Source organism: Chaetodon auriga, chromosome 15 (assembly GCF_051107435.1).
Source record: "Chaetodon auriga isolate fChaAug3 chromosome 15, fChaAug3.hap1, whole genome shotgun sequence".
NCBI classification, from domain to species: Eukaryota; Metazoa; Chordata; class Actinopteri; order Chaetodontiformes; family Chaetodontidae; genus Chaetodon; species Chaetodon auriga.
The window spans coordinates 5,565,001-5,582,287 of NC_135088.1; the positions used below are offsets into that span (position 1 = coordinate 5,565,001).

The 17,287-nt window shown below is 44.5% G+C and overlaps 1 protein-coding gene across 1 annotated transcript in view; it reads left to right on the plus strand.

Moving 5' to 3' along the window:
- Positions 1-16,696, plus strand: part of LOC143332907 (dachshund homolog 2-like) — a 23,193-nt gene extending 6,497 nt beyond the window's left edge. Inside the window, exons 2-12 of the mRNA XM_076750755.1 lie at positions 2,288-2,397; positions 10,836-10,961; positions 11,049-11,186; positions 11,309-11,463; positions 12,067-12,211; positions 12,445-12,498; positions 13,096-13,253; positions 13,442-13,589; positions 13,958-14,083; positions 14,561-14,614; positions 15,757-16,696. Coding sequence (XP_076606870.1) covers positions 2,288-2,397; positions 10,836-10,961; positions 11,049-11,186; positions 11,309-11,463; positions 12,067-12,211; positions 12,445-12,498; positions 13,096-13,253; positions 13,442-13,589; positions 13,958-14,083; positions 14,561-14,614; positions 15,757-15,794 — 1,252 coding nt within the window. The 3' untranslated portion in view covers positions 15,795-16,696. The remainder of the gene's footprint in view (positions 1-2,287; positions 2,398-10,835; positions 10,962-11,048; positions 11,187-11,308; positions 11,464-12,066; positions 12,212-12,444; positions 12,499-13,095; positions 13,254-13,441; positions 13,590-13,957; positions 14,084-14,560; positions 14,615-15,756) is intronic.
- Positions 16,697-17,287: the final 591 nt, after the last annotated feature.

The window sequence follows — 17,287 nt, forward strand, 5'->3', positions numbered from 1 at the left end:
ACACACTTTGAAGCTGTGCAGTAAATCAGACATTGTCAAGGGCAACCATATTGTGTTCATAATTTATTGGTGTGTGTGTGTGATTGGCCTCGTATTAGAGAGGTCACACACACAGCCTGACAGTACAGTCGCGATCAGGTCATGATTAGTGGTTGACTCCTCTGTGTGTGTGTGTGTGTGTGTGTGTGTGTGACCTCTCTAATACCTGTAATAACAGGTGCAGCTTCTCTAGCTTCTATCTGCTGCCGGTGTGACAACACAGTTCACAGCAGGTGAGTTTCCACCCACCTGTTTTCATCGGTACACTGACGGTGTGCGTTAATCATGTGACCGTCACTCGTCTCTAGAAACATCAGGTGTGTGTGAGGAGGATGAGGAGGCCGTAACCTAAACAAAAAAACGTTCAACATTTGTTGTGGGTTCATTTTGTTGTGATTGACAGTAATAAATAATGAAAATGATGATATAATCACCAGGCCAGGTGACACCACCTGATCAATATCATGGTTAATGATCATGTTCAGTAAATAAAAGACATGTCCACTGTCCACCGTCAGTCTATTATTTTCTTTACCTCCATCAAACTACATACACACACATTCAGTGTGTATGTGTGTTTATTGAACTGGTTTCACTGGTCAAACTGGGAGCAGTGTTTCTGAACTCTGACCGTTCATGAGAGTGTGTGTGTGTGTGTGTGTGTGCGTGTGCTACATAAAGGACATTTTTGTCCCAATTTAATTAAGTGTGCCCCCCCCCCCACACACACACGCACACGTTACTGAGGAATTTAATTTACTCTGTGTGTGTGTGTGTGTGTGTGTGTGTGTGTGTTTCTCAGACCTGTCAATCAAACACTGACCTGTGTATACCCCCAAGACTCTGTGTGTGTGTGTGTGTGTGTGTATTGTTGTTTATGTGCCTCAGTGCTGTCCAGATAAAGTTTATTGTCGTTGTTGTTATTATTAATATTATTGTTATTATTTTTGTAGTTGTTATCATCATTTCTGACCTAGGCTACTTTCGGGGACACATTTCAGACTGAAGACCAGTAAATCAGGGACAGACACTACGTCTCCTGTAGGGGAAAAAGCAGATTTTTGGCTCAGGGGTCAAAGTTTTGGGGAGGTTAAAGGTTAAATTCCAGTTTGGGTACATGATTGTTGAGTCCAGCAGAGGCAGAGGTAAACACCTGTTGTTGTTTTGAAAATGGGTTTCCAACCCGTGAGGACCCGCCATCACTGCGGGGACCGTGGATCTGAACCAGACTGCTGGTTCAGGTCTCGGGGTCCAGGTCGGACCTTTAGTCATGCCAGTTCAGGTTTGGGTGAGGGTCTAGAGATTCTGCGTGTGTGTTTATGGCAGGTGTGGTAATCACGGCAACCATCGTCATGACAACACGACATCATCATCCTCGATCTGCAGAATCAAAACTAACAAACGAAGAAAACGAAGACGATCACATATGTATTGTTTATAAAGGTTACGATGGAATAAATCTTTAATATTTGACGTTATCTCGTCATCATCATCATCATCGTCATCATCATCATCATTTTTTCTTGACTGATTGATCGTTTTGTCATAAAATGTAAATGTTTGTTGCAATTTCTCATAAAGAAAAGCTTCACGTTTAAAACTGATCGATCGATTGATGTACTTTGAGACGTTATCAATACATTATTGTCATTGTTGAATAGATTTATTTTTATTAGTATTTATTGTCTGAATATTTACTTACACATGAAACAAAGTAATCCAGAGACCAAACGCTGGTTTTACTGGTTGAACTGATGTTACCAGTTCAGCTCTTCCTGTTTCCTTTGATTATATTTCACATGTTGAATAAATTATTTTGAAAAATGTTTTGTTTCATTTGATTTCTTTCCTCTTTTTTTCTGCTTTAACTTTAATTCCTGTCCTGATTTCCAGCTGTCGTCTCTTGTCTTTAAAGACGTTTCAGTAGCTTCTCTCTCAAACTCGTCCTCTCGGAGTCTCTGATGAACGTTGCGTCTCTTAAAGTCGTCCCCAGGGACGATCGACATTGAATATGAAAGGCCTTTAGCGGAGAGTGAGCGAGCGAGGAGATGAAACAGATTAATTCATGAAGTTAAAACATGAGATTAACCTGGAATATTAATGCTGATCGGAGACGAGGAGGAAGGCCAGTATTGATGAATTATTGATGGCTCTCAGTTTATGGTGGAATCCATTTTAACTCCATCAGGTGGTCAGCGGCTGTCAACCCCCCACCCGCCGTGTTTCTAATGTTCTGTCCCTCCTCCAGCTCTCGACCAGGTCGTCCTCCGAAGCGGACCCTCGCCGTGGCCGCGATGACCGACGGCTCCAGACTCCTCCAACATGGCCTGATAAGCCCCGCCCTGCTGTCTCAAACAGGTGAGTCAAACAGGAATTTTAGGACTGTTGTGCCCCAAAGTGAAATAAAACCACAGAAGAAGATAATTTTCAGAGAGAAGGAATCTGTGTTTAGATTTTAGTACTTGTAGTACTATGAGGGTGATAGTATTTATGGTGGCTCTACTACCTCAGGCAATGGTATGCATGCTAATATGCCATGTAATTATTATAGTATCATCGCAGTCATCATTAATGTTGTCAGTAGCACCTGGGCTAACCTCAGAGGGAAAGTCATGTGAGGGTCATGTGACGCCTTCATGACTTAACATTAAACAAACAAACACGGTCAGAAGTCTGTCGTGATTGGCCTGCTGTGAACTTCTCACATACTAGCTTTTAGCAGGTTTTAACAGGCAGTCGAGAGCCATTAACCAATTACAGCGGTCCGTTGAGAGTCATTAGCCAATCACAGTCAGCTTTGCCCATTTCTGCCCCGCGACTGCTGAGTCACTGGCTGCTATGGAGAGCTGCACCGCTCTGTATCCACAGGCAGACCACAGCTTAGAGGCTAAAACTTACCATGAAAAATACTCAAAAAGTACAAGTTGTAGTTAAAGCTGCAGTAGGTGACTTGTATAAAAGTAATTTTTTTTGTCATATTTGCTAAAACTGTCCCTATGCCCAGACAGCAGTATATGAAACATGTAATCTGTGAAAAAAAACAGCCCCATTGGTCCCACCTACTTACCTACCACCTAGAATTGTGTTGGTTCAAATTTTCAGGCTAAGTCTGCTCTCTTCTTGATCTTACCTACTGCAGTTTTAAAGATTACTTCACCGAACGTCCTGAGTCTGTACTGAAGACACTGACGTCATGTTTGTGTCTATAGCATTTACAGGAGAGCCATCGAAGGTTAAACTCTGCCATCACCTCAGTCAGACGTGTCGACTCAGGTGATTGGTTCAAAAACAGGAAGTCACAAACAGTTTCTTCTTTTTGACTCTGGACCAGCAGGCGGACCCTCCAAAGTCTGAGAAGCTCTTCAGACCAAATAAAATCAGTCCACATACGTGTTGTCTGTCAGGGCGCTGATCGGTGAAGTTCAGTCATTTTTCGAAATTAAAGTTCGACAAAGTGTTTTTAAGAATGAGGTTTCTGCATGATTTCCTCTTATCGCCAAAGGGATGGAGACCAAACGTCACAGCGACCCCGATGATATGAGTATACGACAGGATACTGCAGAATTACTGCAGTGTATTGTGCCTTCATGTTTCTACAGAGGGGACGAGTTTTACCCTGAATTCAACCTGTCAGGCAGCTCGGACTCCTGTTTATTCACTGAACCAATAAGATCAATATGATTTAATTCTACAGAGCTGCAGGTTTCTGTCTGCCATCACACACTGTGTGTGTGTGTGTGTGTGTGTGTGTGTGTGTGTGTGTGTGTGTGTGATTAGAGCTATAATTAGCACGCTTAATTAGTAGATGTCAAAATGACTGACAGATTGGAGTCTGACCTGAAGCACTCGTGTGTGTGTGTGTGTATGTGTGTGTGTGTGTGTGTGTGTGTGTGTGTGTGTGTGTGTGTGTGTGTGTGTTCCTCTGGGCGACAAGTGTCAAGAATTTCATGTCGTCTTCAAAACGCTGGAAAGAAAAGCTGCTTAAGAAGATCACAGAAATGTGTGAGCGTTTGTAAGTCGATCCTGATTCTTCCTGATGAAACGTCACAGTGATGTCACAGCCAGAGATCTGGCTCTAATTGGTTACTTGTCTTCAGACTCTCTTCGTGTCTTTCTAGTTAAAACGGAAACAGATGTGTCAGAGATACGTGAATCAGAACAGTATGTGACCCATCTTTAGTGACGTGGATTTGAGTTTGTGATGAAGTCCTCTCTCTCTTTTAGCTCTGGTTCTGGTCTCCTCCAGGTCCTGAGGGAACTATCTGCTCTTTAGCTGCTAAACGCTAAATGTTCACGAGCTGGTCTCTGACTGAGTCTGCCTGCTGTTTACTGCTCAGCAGGAATTGAACTGAGGCTTTTTACCGCTTTTATTCTGAAAACGACGCAATGTTAGTGAACCTGATCAGAGAAGTTTGTGTCTGACAGATAAACGATGAGCTGAACGTCACAATGAAGCTGCATCGAGTTGAGGGAAACTACAGTCGGGTGGTTCTCTGTGGTTTTGTCACTATAAGTGACACCTTGCATAACGAGCAGTCATGTAGTTGATTTAAAAATATTCATTTTATGGTTAACATGAAATCAATCGTAGCTTTGGTGAGTTGGATCTTGTTGCAGACATAGTAAAGTTCTCATCCCAAACAGAAAGTTTTTGGATTTTCAAACTGACAGCTACGTTATACCAGGAGCTACATGCACATGTAGACCAGAGAGGAAAGTTCATCTGTGTGGTCCCAAACAGGGAACGTTTGCTTCATGAAGTAATGAAGATGTAGTTCCTGGTACAGTATCACTTCATCCCTTTTCTACCACTCTGGGTATGGGCCCACATTCCAACACTTCCAGGTCTGAAGGGAGTTACAAACCTACTAATGTGTTCTGGCCCTATACCTTACATCCACAAGGAAGCATCCACGAGGATCTGATCAGATGCTGAACCACTTCAGCTGGCTTCTTTCAACATGGACGAGCAGTGGTTTGAGCTCACTCGCTGTCTCTAACGCTGAGTCCAGACACCCTGCCAATGAAACTTGTTTCAGCTGCTTGGAGACGCCATCTCATTTTTTGGTCACTGCACAGGGACCAGGACCACAGCTGAGGACTGGAATAAAGGATGTAGGTGATCCTGGAGGTTATACCTTCAGATTCTGTCCATATAAAATCACCAGCAGAATCAACCCTGACGGAGACCATCACCCTCTCAAGGCTGCTGTCTTTGGAGGTGTTGAACATGCCTCACTCTGGGGAACTTACAAAGAGAAGTCTCAGCCAGATGTTTCCAATTCACCATCACCGCACATTTGGGTTTACCAGATCTGTCCGGTAGCCTCTCCCTCCACCCGATCCAACTCAGCACCAGATGATCAGTTGACAGCTCTGTTCCTGTCTTCATCCAAGTGCCCAAGACATGCCGAGTCAGTCTTTGGGCTCAGGTGCTCTGGTACCAGATCACTAAGAAACTACTTCATGCTGACACCATGGCCAGCACAGGTGTCCAGTAAAAAAACACTACTCAAGCAGGCTCCTCTTCAAAAACTATGGAGTCCTAAGAGGCCGCCCTCTCCAGGACCCCACACTGAGAGTCCAAGATACTCTAAACTCCTGTTCAGGGCATAAGAGACAAGACTCAGAGGCCAAGAGGCAACCTTCTTGTTCTCCTGGGAAAACTCCCACGCAGACATGCTCAGCTGATGGTGGAGTCCAAGGCTTTGTTTCCAGACCTGGTGCTGCTTCTAGAAACTAACCTCAATATCTAGAGGTGGTATCACTCCTTTTCTTTCAGTTCCTTCCACCCCAGAGAGGATTGCTTCCTGTCAGGTCTCTGTACCAAGCCTCCTGCCTTTCTAAACAACCTGTTCTCACTCTAAACTCATCACATATGGACGCTGGATCAGGACCCCTTTTCATAATTTTTCAAGTTACAGGGTGGTGTGATAGACTTATGTCGACGGACAGCAAAATGATGAAGCATAAAGAGCAGGATTGGTTGGACCAGTGAAAAACCTAACTAAAGTGACTGTTTCACAACATTAACCATGTTTATTATTGTTCTCAACAAGCTTTATTTTGAAAGTGTAACAGGACGTTGTATATTTATTATCGATAACTTGACTGCAGAGCCTTTGGGTCCTGATCGAGCGTCTGTATGTGAGTTTGGTGTGCGAAAATGTGTTTTTTTGAAGAAGGACGACAGGTGAGGACAGAAGTCTTTTCATGTTTCTGTGCAGCAGAGACGCTCCAGTGGTCACAGAAAGGAGGAACCACATACCGAACCTTTCACCTCCGTCACCTCCCTGACAGATCTGACAGCTTAATGAAAACCCCCCACACACTAAAGTACACACACACACACACACACACACACACACACACACACACACACACACTCTTTTTTATTAAAAATACTCAAACTGCCACATTTTTTGACCGAGGTCAGAGACTGAGAGATCAAAGGAACAAGAAAATGATTAACTTTGTGTGCACACACACACACAAACACGTACATGTACACGTACACGTACACACACACACACACACACACACACACAGTTAATTAAAATGTTATAAGGTTGAGTATAAAGTGAAGTCTTGTTCAGTCACAACCAGACAAAGAAAACAAACTGGTCAAACTGGATTCATGCTTTTACACACACACATTCACACATACATACACACATATATATTCACACATACATTCACACATACATTCACACATACATACACACATATATATTCACACATGCATTCACACATACATTCATGCTGAGTCTCTCAGCCTGAGGACAGAAGCAGCTGTGTGGTCTGGTGGTCCATCTGCTCTGTAGTCTGGTGTCCAGCTCTGTCAGACAGCAGCGGGTGAACAGATTGTGGTTGGTTTGTCCGTTAGTGTCCTCTGGACTCTGTGCAGACACCTCACTGATATCACTGATGATCAGTCGATGGTACCAGGGTGGAGATGTGAGATGACCATTGCAGCTTCTCTGTGATTCCCGGGAACCTGAAACTGTCCACCTGCTGCTCCTGAGCTGCTCTGATGTAGACAGAGCTGTATCTTCACCTCTTGTTTCCAGGGATGTTTTTGATGGGGAACCAGGTTTTCAAAGCACTTCATCAGAGTGGGTACCTTGACAAACCAAACACTTGCATCATCCCCACAAAGCTAGTCAAAAAAAAACTTCAAGCCCTTGGACTTAACTCCACCTCCAGCTGAATCAGACTTTCTCACTGGCAGTCTGTCTGTTAGATTGGGAAATCACACTTCCATCACAGGCATCTTGAACACTGGTAGCCCATCACAAACTCTGTCATCAAGTCCTCAGATAACACCATCATGGCGGGCTCAGGTCTGTTAATAATGCCGATTAACAACAACGGAGAGACAGTGAGGACATTAAACTGCACCTCCACTGGGCACTTTCGGTATAGCAGAGGCAGTAAATGTAGATGGGATTGTTACCGGAAGATGACGCCTGCGTCAACAACATAAGTGAAACATTGTCCGACAACTTTAACTGCGTTTGAGCATCATTGAGGTGAACACAGAGTCCAATTCCCCTCGTCTTACCTTACTCTTGTGTCCTTCCTGTGTGGAACAAGGTCTGCCCGTTTATTCTTCTGTGACTGTACATTAACCAGGAGAAGACCTGGTGGTGGACATCAGGAGGTCCAAGCCGGGTTAGCTCACTTCTTATCCCGGTTCTCTTCTCTCTCTGTCTGGGCAATCACCCCGCTTTCAGTGGCGTTTGCAAACTGCTTCATCTGGCCAATGAGGTCTACAGACGTGGGGACAGAATCCAGTTCAACCAGGCCAGAAACACACTAACACAGGAGATCAGAGTAGCAGAAGGGGGTTTTAAGACGCCGGGACACAGCTGCATGTCACCAGCTACAGGAAACCACCCCCCCCATACAGTGGACCATCAACTGGCGGACAACCTGAATGTGTTTTACTGCAGGTTTCATAAGCCCACAGTCACACCCTCACCCACTCTGACAGCAAACAACCATCTTAGCATCTTAGACTGCGTCGTTATAAAGGAACAGGAAGTTCAACCTGCCTCAGGAGCTGCTGATCCACTTCTACTCTGCGGTGATCCAGTCTGTTCATCCATCACTGCTTTGGATTGACCACAGGCCATCGATCTGAAGAACAGTTACATCACACATCAAACAAACATCCTCTGACTGACTACAGATCATATTTTTATAAATTAAAGGCAACATTTTTAACATGTACACATCATCTGTCACATTCAATAGAAACAGCACGCTGTACATACTGCATATAAATGTGTTTATACTGCATATATACGTATATACTGTATATAGACATGTATACATATAGATATTACATATAAACGTGTATAATCTGTATATAGATATTATCATCCACTCATGTACGTCTATTCAATATTTATTTCCTTTGCATAATTTGTATCACTTACAGAAACAGAAATACTTATCTGCTTTTATTTATGTTGTTGTTCATCTGTGCTTTTTGTGTTTACGGTATTTATTTATATAATAAACACCTTTTTCTTCGTACATTTGTGTACATAACAGTCTGTATTGTTTACCTGTATTTGTTAAGCTTTGTTGTCCTTGTTCTTCGTGGTCACGTTCCTTCATGTTGCTGTAGAACAATAAAGAAAGTCAAACTGTAATTGTTCACATTCTTGGCCAATAAAGTTGATTTTGAATATTCTAACATTTCCTCAACCGGAGAAACGATCTCTCAGTTCGAGTGAGTTCGATATAAATGATATGAAGAACATATATAAATAAATATTCTGCAGCAGACAGTGACGGATGGTTTTATCATCACAACTTGCAGCGTCTCGTTCAGGTTAAAGCTTCTTCACCATCAGGAAAAATCATGTATGAAATGGAAAGCACCACTATAACAAAACATCCCATCAGTGTGTTTCTGTGATGAATGTTTCTGTAATTTCTGAGGGAAATAAAACGGTTTTATTCTCTGATCAAATTGTTTCTTCCTTCACTTTGTTTTCTGCCTCGTTCAGTGACAGTCGAGACAATTTAGACAGAAAACAAGCTGAATTTATCAAAGTGACGTGTCCTCATTTACTGTGTGTGTCTTTATTATGAAGTCGCTCTGGTGCAGCTGAGTGTTTCCTGTTTTCACCACCTGAAAACTTTCTGTCTCCGACTGCTGAGAGAAACTATTCTGATTGCCTAAAGTACAGATTTATTTAGATTTGATCAGATTAAGAACCAAAGACTGGTGTGATTCTGTCTTTGTCTGGACTTTGACTTCCTCCTTTAAAACACAGAACTGATAATTAAACGGACAGTTTTCTGTATTTTCCTTCTCATCGTCAAATTTCGTGTTCAGACTCAAGCTAACCGTGAAGGAATCTGCGGCCTGATCGATCCATCAAAAACACAGCCATGAGCCGCCGTGTTCCTTCATTACTGTTTTCTTTTCACTGAACCTTTTCAGACATGAAACTATATGTTTGTACAGTGCTGAGGCAAAATCCACCAATGCGCCTGGAGCTGAGAGCCTCAGACAGGAAGTACACTGTGTACTTATACACTGTATAGTAACCAAGTTTTTAATAAAACACCTCATTTATTTCTTTAATTTCTTTCCTCTGAACCTGTATTTGAGAATCAGTCAGTATATTCATATAATGACATTACACTGTCAGTACTATATCCTGTTTCCAAATGACGCATTCCACATAGAACATGCTGAGAACATTTGAGTTGGGGTTGTTGGAAGGTGGATTTGTTCTCTTCCTCTCCTTCCAGTCTTTATGCTGAGCTCATTCGTCCTGCATTTCTCAGCGCTGGACACACAGAATGAGACATCCAGCTGATCTGAAGCCAGTTTCAAAGTCTCTGGACATTAAATGTTCCAGTTTGAGAAGCTGAAATATTAAAAGAACAAAAACAGAATCTCCTGCAGGGAAACACCGAGAACAAAAAGAGAAAAACTTTCTTTGTCTGTCTGTGTTTTTCTTCATCAGGAGGTTTTCCAACAAGCCGGAGGGTCCGGGGTGGCGGTGGGGGGGTCGCTGTCCGCTCGTTAGCAGGAGTCCCTCGTTAATACTAATTGAATTAATTAGAGGAGGCGATTAATTGGGCCAAGTGGCTGCAGGGAGAGAGAGGTGGTCGAGAGACAGTGACAGTCACTGGAGACTTTCAGGCTGCCAGTGTGATTAATTATTGATCAATCACAAAACATTTACCTTCATCTGTAACATGTGAGGCCTGAAACATGGGACATTTACACACATGAACATTCACACACATGACAATTTACACACATGAACATTCACACACATGAAAATTTACACACATGAACATTCACACACCAACATTTACACACATGAACATTCACACACCAACATTTACACACATAAACATTCACACACCAACATTTACACACATGAACATTTGCTGTGCAGACGTTGAACCCTTTAGATTTTAAGTCTGTGATCTTCCCTCGATCCTCCCTGCACCCCCTCCAGGACAAACACTCCTGACTAAACGACTGTTCAGTGTTTGAGAACTGGTAAATCTTCAGGACGTAGTTTGTTGCTGGACCAATAAAATCATAATTTCAATAACAAAAGTTCATTAATTCTAATGACCAGCAGTAAAGCCCATTGATTCCTTGGGGGGGGGGGCTGACACTCATACTGCTTCACCTCATTATTAAATTAATGAACAGAGTCTGGTGCCGCTCATGTCAGGTGATCAGTCAGCGTCTCACCTGGACCAGCGTCAGGTGTCTCGTTCGACTCGGCTGATGTGTCTCCCTGCAGGTCTGACAGCGGCGGCGATGGCTGAGGCTCTGAAGCTGCAAAAGATGAGGATGATGATGGGTTTCCATGGCAACAGCGATCAGCAGCGACCTCACAACGGCGTCGAGTCAGAGAACGAAGACACAGGTACGTTGCGACACCATCATCAGTCTCACCTGAGCCTGAGGAGCATCATGAACTTAACTGGTGTCCCCTCGCCCCCTCCCCCCACAGGAGGCAGTGAAGGTTCCTGGGAAAAGGAGCAGCGCCTCCTCTCTCCTCCTCCTCCCTCCTCAGCTGTAGCGCCTCCTCCTGGTTCAGCATCTCTCAACCTCAACGCTCTGCAGCAACACAGCACGCTGTTGGCCAACCGTGAGACTTAGCTCCTCTGATCGATGATCTGACTGACTAACTTGTTCTTGGTTGTTAGCTTAGCATTTTAGCACCTCAGCATTTTATAGTAAACTTCTGTCTCTGTGACTCCGCCTCCTCAGCTCTGACAGACCTTCCTTTTATGGTCATGCCACACCCCCTTCTCCCTGTGGGCCTTCCCCCTGCCAGTGTTGCCATGGCGATGAACCAGATGAGTCAGCTGAGCAGTTTGGCAAACATTGCGGCAGTGTCACAGGTTCACAGAGAGGAGAGCAAGGTGACTGCAAGCTAGCACTCCTAGTGCTAATGCTAACAGTACTAATCATAACAGCACTAATGTTAACAGTGCTAAATCTAACATTAAGGATGCGAACAGAGCTAATGCTAGAGGGGCTACTGTTAACAATGCTAATGATGACAGTATTAATATTAATGGTGGTGTGGCTAACACTACCAATGATATTGTTAGGACCAATGATATTGTTAGGATTAGCATTTTTAATATTAGCCCTGTTTGCATATCAGTGCATTAGCAGCTTTAACGATGTTGCTGTCAGTATTATTGCTGTCAGCATTAGCACAATTAGCAGCTTCATTTGCTTCATTAGCATTAGCACTTGTGCTCATGACAAATAAATACTAAAGTTGCCAATGATAGTAGCTCTAATGGTAATGGTGCTAATCGACCATTGTGTATTCTAACAGTGTGGCTCAAAAAAAAAAAAACTGCTTATAGTGATAATATCACTAATGCTAACAAGGCTAGTGCCTTTTGCAGTGAAGTCCTGCTTGTAAAAGTGCTACTGTTTAAAAAAAAGAAAAAGAAAACTAACTACTGCTAACCATGCTAATGCTAACACTCAGATTCCTCTTTGTTCAGGAGTCTCCTCCTGGAAGCCCCTCCCCCTGCCCCTCCGCCAGTGACGAAGAGCTCCACCTCCAAGAACCAACCAGCCAATCACCTTCCAGAGCATCTTCATCATCCTCATCATCACCTCCTCCTCCAGCACACACACCAGAGCTCGGTCAGTGTGTGCACACACACACACACACACACACACACACACACACACACACACACACACACACACACACATATTGTGTCTTTAGGGCTCTACAGACTGTGTCTGTATTCCCAGAAGACAGAAATACTTACAGTACTGTACTTCATTTATGACTTATAGTACTATAGCTAGTACTCCTCCTGGTAGTCCTGGAGTCTGAGGTGAAATAACTTGTCATATGATGAACTCCACAGACGGTGAGGCTGCAGAGCGAGAAAACGACGTGAAACAGGTGCTGAAAGGAAAAGGTAAGAGAGCGAGGGGCTGAGGAGCAGATGGTTTCTGGTGCCTGCCGGCGTTTTGACTCGTTTGTCTGATTTATTGATGAACACACACATTCTGTATTTAGGCCCCCTCTGTCGTCACTCCTCGCTCCTCATGTGATCCAGTGATCTTATTCCTGTTTGGAGGATGGAGGAGTGATGCACAAGATCAACCTTCGCTTAAGTCCTTTATCAGACCGCCCCCCCCCCCCCCCCAATCAGCAGCTTGGTTGGTTTTGTGAGTCTGGGGGTGAGCAGCCATTGGCCGCCTCACTTCACGGCCCTGACGGGACATCAAATCAGTGCAATGGAACACGACATGAGACGACCACATGGTCGTGGTCATGGTCATGGTCATGCTCTTGGTCACACCTGATAATAAGTGATCTGGGTCGAGGTCTTTTAACCCCCACCCCCTCCCCCCTGCAGAGGAGTTTCTCATGTATCTTGGGGGGGGGGGGGGGGGTCGAATACATGGAATCAGTGTGGGTCATTGGTGTCAGTCAGTCTTGTCAACTGTGAGGACCAGCTGGAGGTCAGATTCAGATCAGATTTGTGTCTGTCCTCTGTTTGGACTTGCAGGTGACGGCCTGTTTCCCCTCCCTCTCCTTAAACCGACCTATGAGAAGCTGCCGCTCACCTCTCAGCCGCTGTCAGTCAACCACGCAAACGCCGCCTTTTCTCCGTTCCTGTTGGCTGAGGGTCTGTCGTCCATGGAGACACTACTGACGAACATACAGGTAGAAACCATCATGTGGACACGTCACAGACGATGATGCAGGTTTAATGTAGAGATAACGTAGAGAAGTAATGTTGATAAAATAACTTACAGTCCACAATGAGACGAAAGCAGGTGTGACTCCAGTCCATCAGTCCGTTCTATCAGGATCAGTCTCACTGTGAAACCTCCGTGTCTGTTGGTTCTCAGGGTCTGCTGAAGGTCGCGGTCCAGAGCGCTCGATCCCAGGACAGACAAAACCAGACGGAGAGGAAAGAGTTAAAGCTGGAGCTGGACAAAGAGAGGGACGCACGACAGACGCTACAGAGACAGCTGAGCTCCGAACTACAGACCAGAGGTGAGACAGTTCCCACTGTGAGACTACAGACAGAGAGGAGACAGGTCCCACTGTGAGACTACAGACAGAGAGGAGACAGGTCCCACTGTAAGACTACAGACAGAGAGGAGACAGGTCCCACTGTAAGACTACAGACAGAGAGGAGACAGGTCCCACTGTGAGACTGCAGACAGAGAGGAGACAGGTCCCACTGTAAGACTACAGACAGAGAGGAGACAGGTCCCACTGTAAGACTACAGACAGAGAGGAGACAGGTCCCACTGTGAGACTACAGACGTCTTTGGTGAAGACATTTCAGTATTTCTGTCTCTGTAAAAGTGTGTTTCGTCGTCACGGTAATGCGTACGGTGTCCTCTGTCCTCCATCAGTGTCCATCCAGAGGAGGCTGAAGAAGGAGAAGAAGGCAAAGAGGAAGCTGCAGGAGGCGCTGGACTTTGAGTTGAGGAGGCGAGAGCAGGTGGAGAGAGCCCTCAAACACTCCAGCTCCCTCACAGGTGACACTCCTCTTTCTCCTCCTCCTGCTCCTCTTTCTCCTCCTGATGACAGGATGAATAATACAGAAGTATTATCAACAGCATGTACTTCAAGTATAAAGAAAGTACTTGTTATGTAAAAGAACTGTTTGAGTGTTACACAGAATACAGTAGAACAGTAATACTATGTAATACTTCAATGGTTCACGTGTAATAAAACACATTTTAATTCATCCTTGGTTTTTAGAGTCACTGAAGGTAAATATCGTGTAAATACAGTTGAAGTACAATGAAACAATAATAAGCAAAGTAACATCGAAGGATTCAAGTACAAGTACATCTAGACTGTAATAATGCACTACTTGAGTAAAAGTACTTTCTAGCAACAAAGTACAAAATGCCTGTCTGTACAACAGACCTACAGACGAACGTACATCAGCAAAGCTAACGAGGCGTTTGTTTGTTTGTTTGTTTGTTTGTTTGTTTGTTTGTTTTCAGATGCAGTGACTCCTGAGAGCGAACTGGAGAACAAACAGCAGGAGAACTCTGCAGGTAACCAGAACATCAAGGAACCAACACTCCAGAACAACTGACCATACACAACGCGGACACTGAAGTACTTTGTGTACTGACTCTTACGTTTCAATGCAGATTCTGAAGTACTTTAAACAGGAAATAATCTCAGATTAATCTGCAAAGAAACAAAGTGTCTGAAAGATTTAACTAACCTCCTCGTCCTCCTCCTCATCCTTGTCTTCATCGTCCTCTTCATCTTCCTCTTCATCCTCATCTTCATCTTCATCCTCGTCCTCCTCTTCATCCTCCTCTTTGTCTTTCTCTTCATCCACGTCTTCATCCTTTCTGTGTGTGTTCACTGTGAAATTGAAGGAAAGGAAAAACAATCACAAACTACACAGCAGAACTACACACACACACACACACACACACACACACACACACACACTCCTGACATGATAATAAGATCCATTTATCACAGCAGTGATGTGCTGCTGTTTGGGTGTTTGTTTGTGTGTTTATGTGTTTGTTTGTGTTTGTTTGTTTGTTTGTTTGTTTGTGGGTGTGTTCAGGCTTCTCCACAGCGTACAGACTGACCCATCAATGGACGGTCAGAACCTGGTCTTGGGGGTCCAGCTCTTATTTATTGCAGGTTTTAAAGAGTCTGTTGGAGCAGGACCAGATGCTGCATTGTGGTCTTTGAGGATCCTGTTGGTCTGGGTATAGAGGTCCTCCGTGTCCTCAGTCCCGGTGGTGTGCTGAGCAGCTCAACATGGTGGTGCGGCCACCATGTTGAGCCTCCTCAGCCTGTGGAGGAAGAGGAGTCTTTGTGAAGGTGTCTGCGTGGAGAGTCTGGCTCAGGTCCTGAAACCTGACGGTCGAGGCCCGAATCCTGCGGACCATGAGACGGCGTCTGTGGAGTCTCCTCTTCTACTTCTTCTTCTTGTCTCTGCATCTCCTTGTTTCAAGAAAATCACCTCCTGGACAATGAAGCTCGCCTGCTGTTACCTGCAGTAACCACAGGCGGCACCACGTTACCCAGAGCTCAGATCTTTAGAACCAGAAACTGTGAAGTGGTTTGAAGGTTTTCATCTGTTTGTGTGTAAACGTGTTGAATTTAAAGAAAAAACTGAAGGAAGAAGAATGAAATTAATGAAACATACTGTTTGTTTCTGCAGAGAGCCGAGCGTCCACCAAACCTCCACTCGTCTTCTGAGACCAGGAGGGGTGAAGTGATGGAGGGATGAACTGATGGAGGGGTGAAGTGATGGAGGGATGAACTGATGGAAGGGTGAACTGATGGAGGGATGAACTGATGGAGGGATGAACTGATGAGGAGGAGGAGGAGATGAAGCTTCCTGGAACAGGACGAAAGGAAAAACAGATGATGATGAATAAAACAAGAACAAAAGAGGAAGTGACGACTCAAACTCCCATCAGCCACCTCTCTCTCTGCTTCCTGTTTTTAACAAGGGTTTCTTACTATTATTTTCGTGATTATTAAAGAGACCAGCGATGCCCTGAGGGGCCGAGATGTCACATGACCACTGAGAGGACTCGTTTGTAGGATTATTAAAAAACACTTCAGGGGAGGATCCTCGTCCCCGTCCCCGCCCCTGCTGGATCTGAACCAGGGGTCCAGGACTGAACTGGTTCTGAACATGGACTGAAAAACGGTGTCAACAGTTCCCACCTGTAGGGGGCGAAGTCAAACCTGAACATGTATTTAATGTTTCTTTTCTGCTAGAAAACTTTATTCTGTATTTGGTAGAACAAATAGAAGTCGTAGTACTGGTGCTACCTGCTGTAGTACTCCATGTAGTAGTAGATGTACTGTTACTGCTCATTTGATGAGACTCTCGCCGTAACGTTAGCGAGACAGTCAGACGTCGTAAGACCTCGACATCATGCAGGACAACCTCAGCGACACGCTTAACGAGCTCAGTCCTAACGAGCTACCATCACTACCAATCAGAAACGATGTCCTGACGTACTTGAGTACAGTGTGACATCACAGGGTGGGTGTGGCCAGAGGGTCAGCAACATTCTGAACGAGATGCTTCCAGCTGATTGGTCGATCATGTTTGTCCTGTTGTTATTAAAGTGGAGTTCTTCATCAGCGGCTTGTTTTCTGTCTGTCTGTTTCACTGAAACGTCCAGCAGGTAGTGACACAGCAGCCAACAGAACATGATGATGTCACCGTCCACCTTCACAGGTAGCAGTAATCCTCAGGTAAGTCCACACCTGGAGCTGCTCAGACAACGCTTTGTCAAAGTCAAAACAAACTTCAGAACTTTGTGTTTTGTCTTTGTTGATTTTCAGAAAAAAAATCAGGCGTTGAAGTAAAAGTATAAAAGAGCTGATTCCAGACCAGCCGTCCGTTTGTGATCTGCAGTCTGTTATGAGATGTTAACATCCAGTTTTCATGTGCACACATTCTGAGAGACCGTTCACATGAAACACAGAAGAAATACAGAAAGAACGGAATCGAACTTCACAGTGTATGTGTGTGTGTGTGTGTGTGTGTGTGTGTGTGTGTGTGTGCGCGTCTGTGTGTGATGGATGGAGGTGTGAATTGTGTCATGACATTAACCCGCTGTGTTTTAGCCCAGTTTTCACTCCATCTCTCACACTCACACACACACACACACACACACGCACACCTTGTTCCCACAGTGACCCAGTTCAGGAAATGAGAACATCAGGTC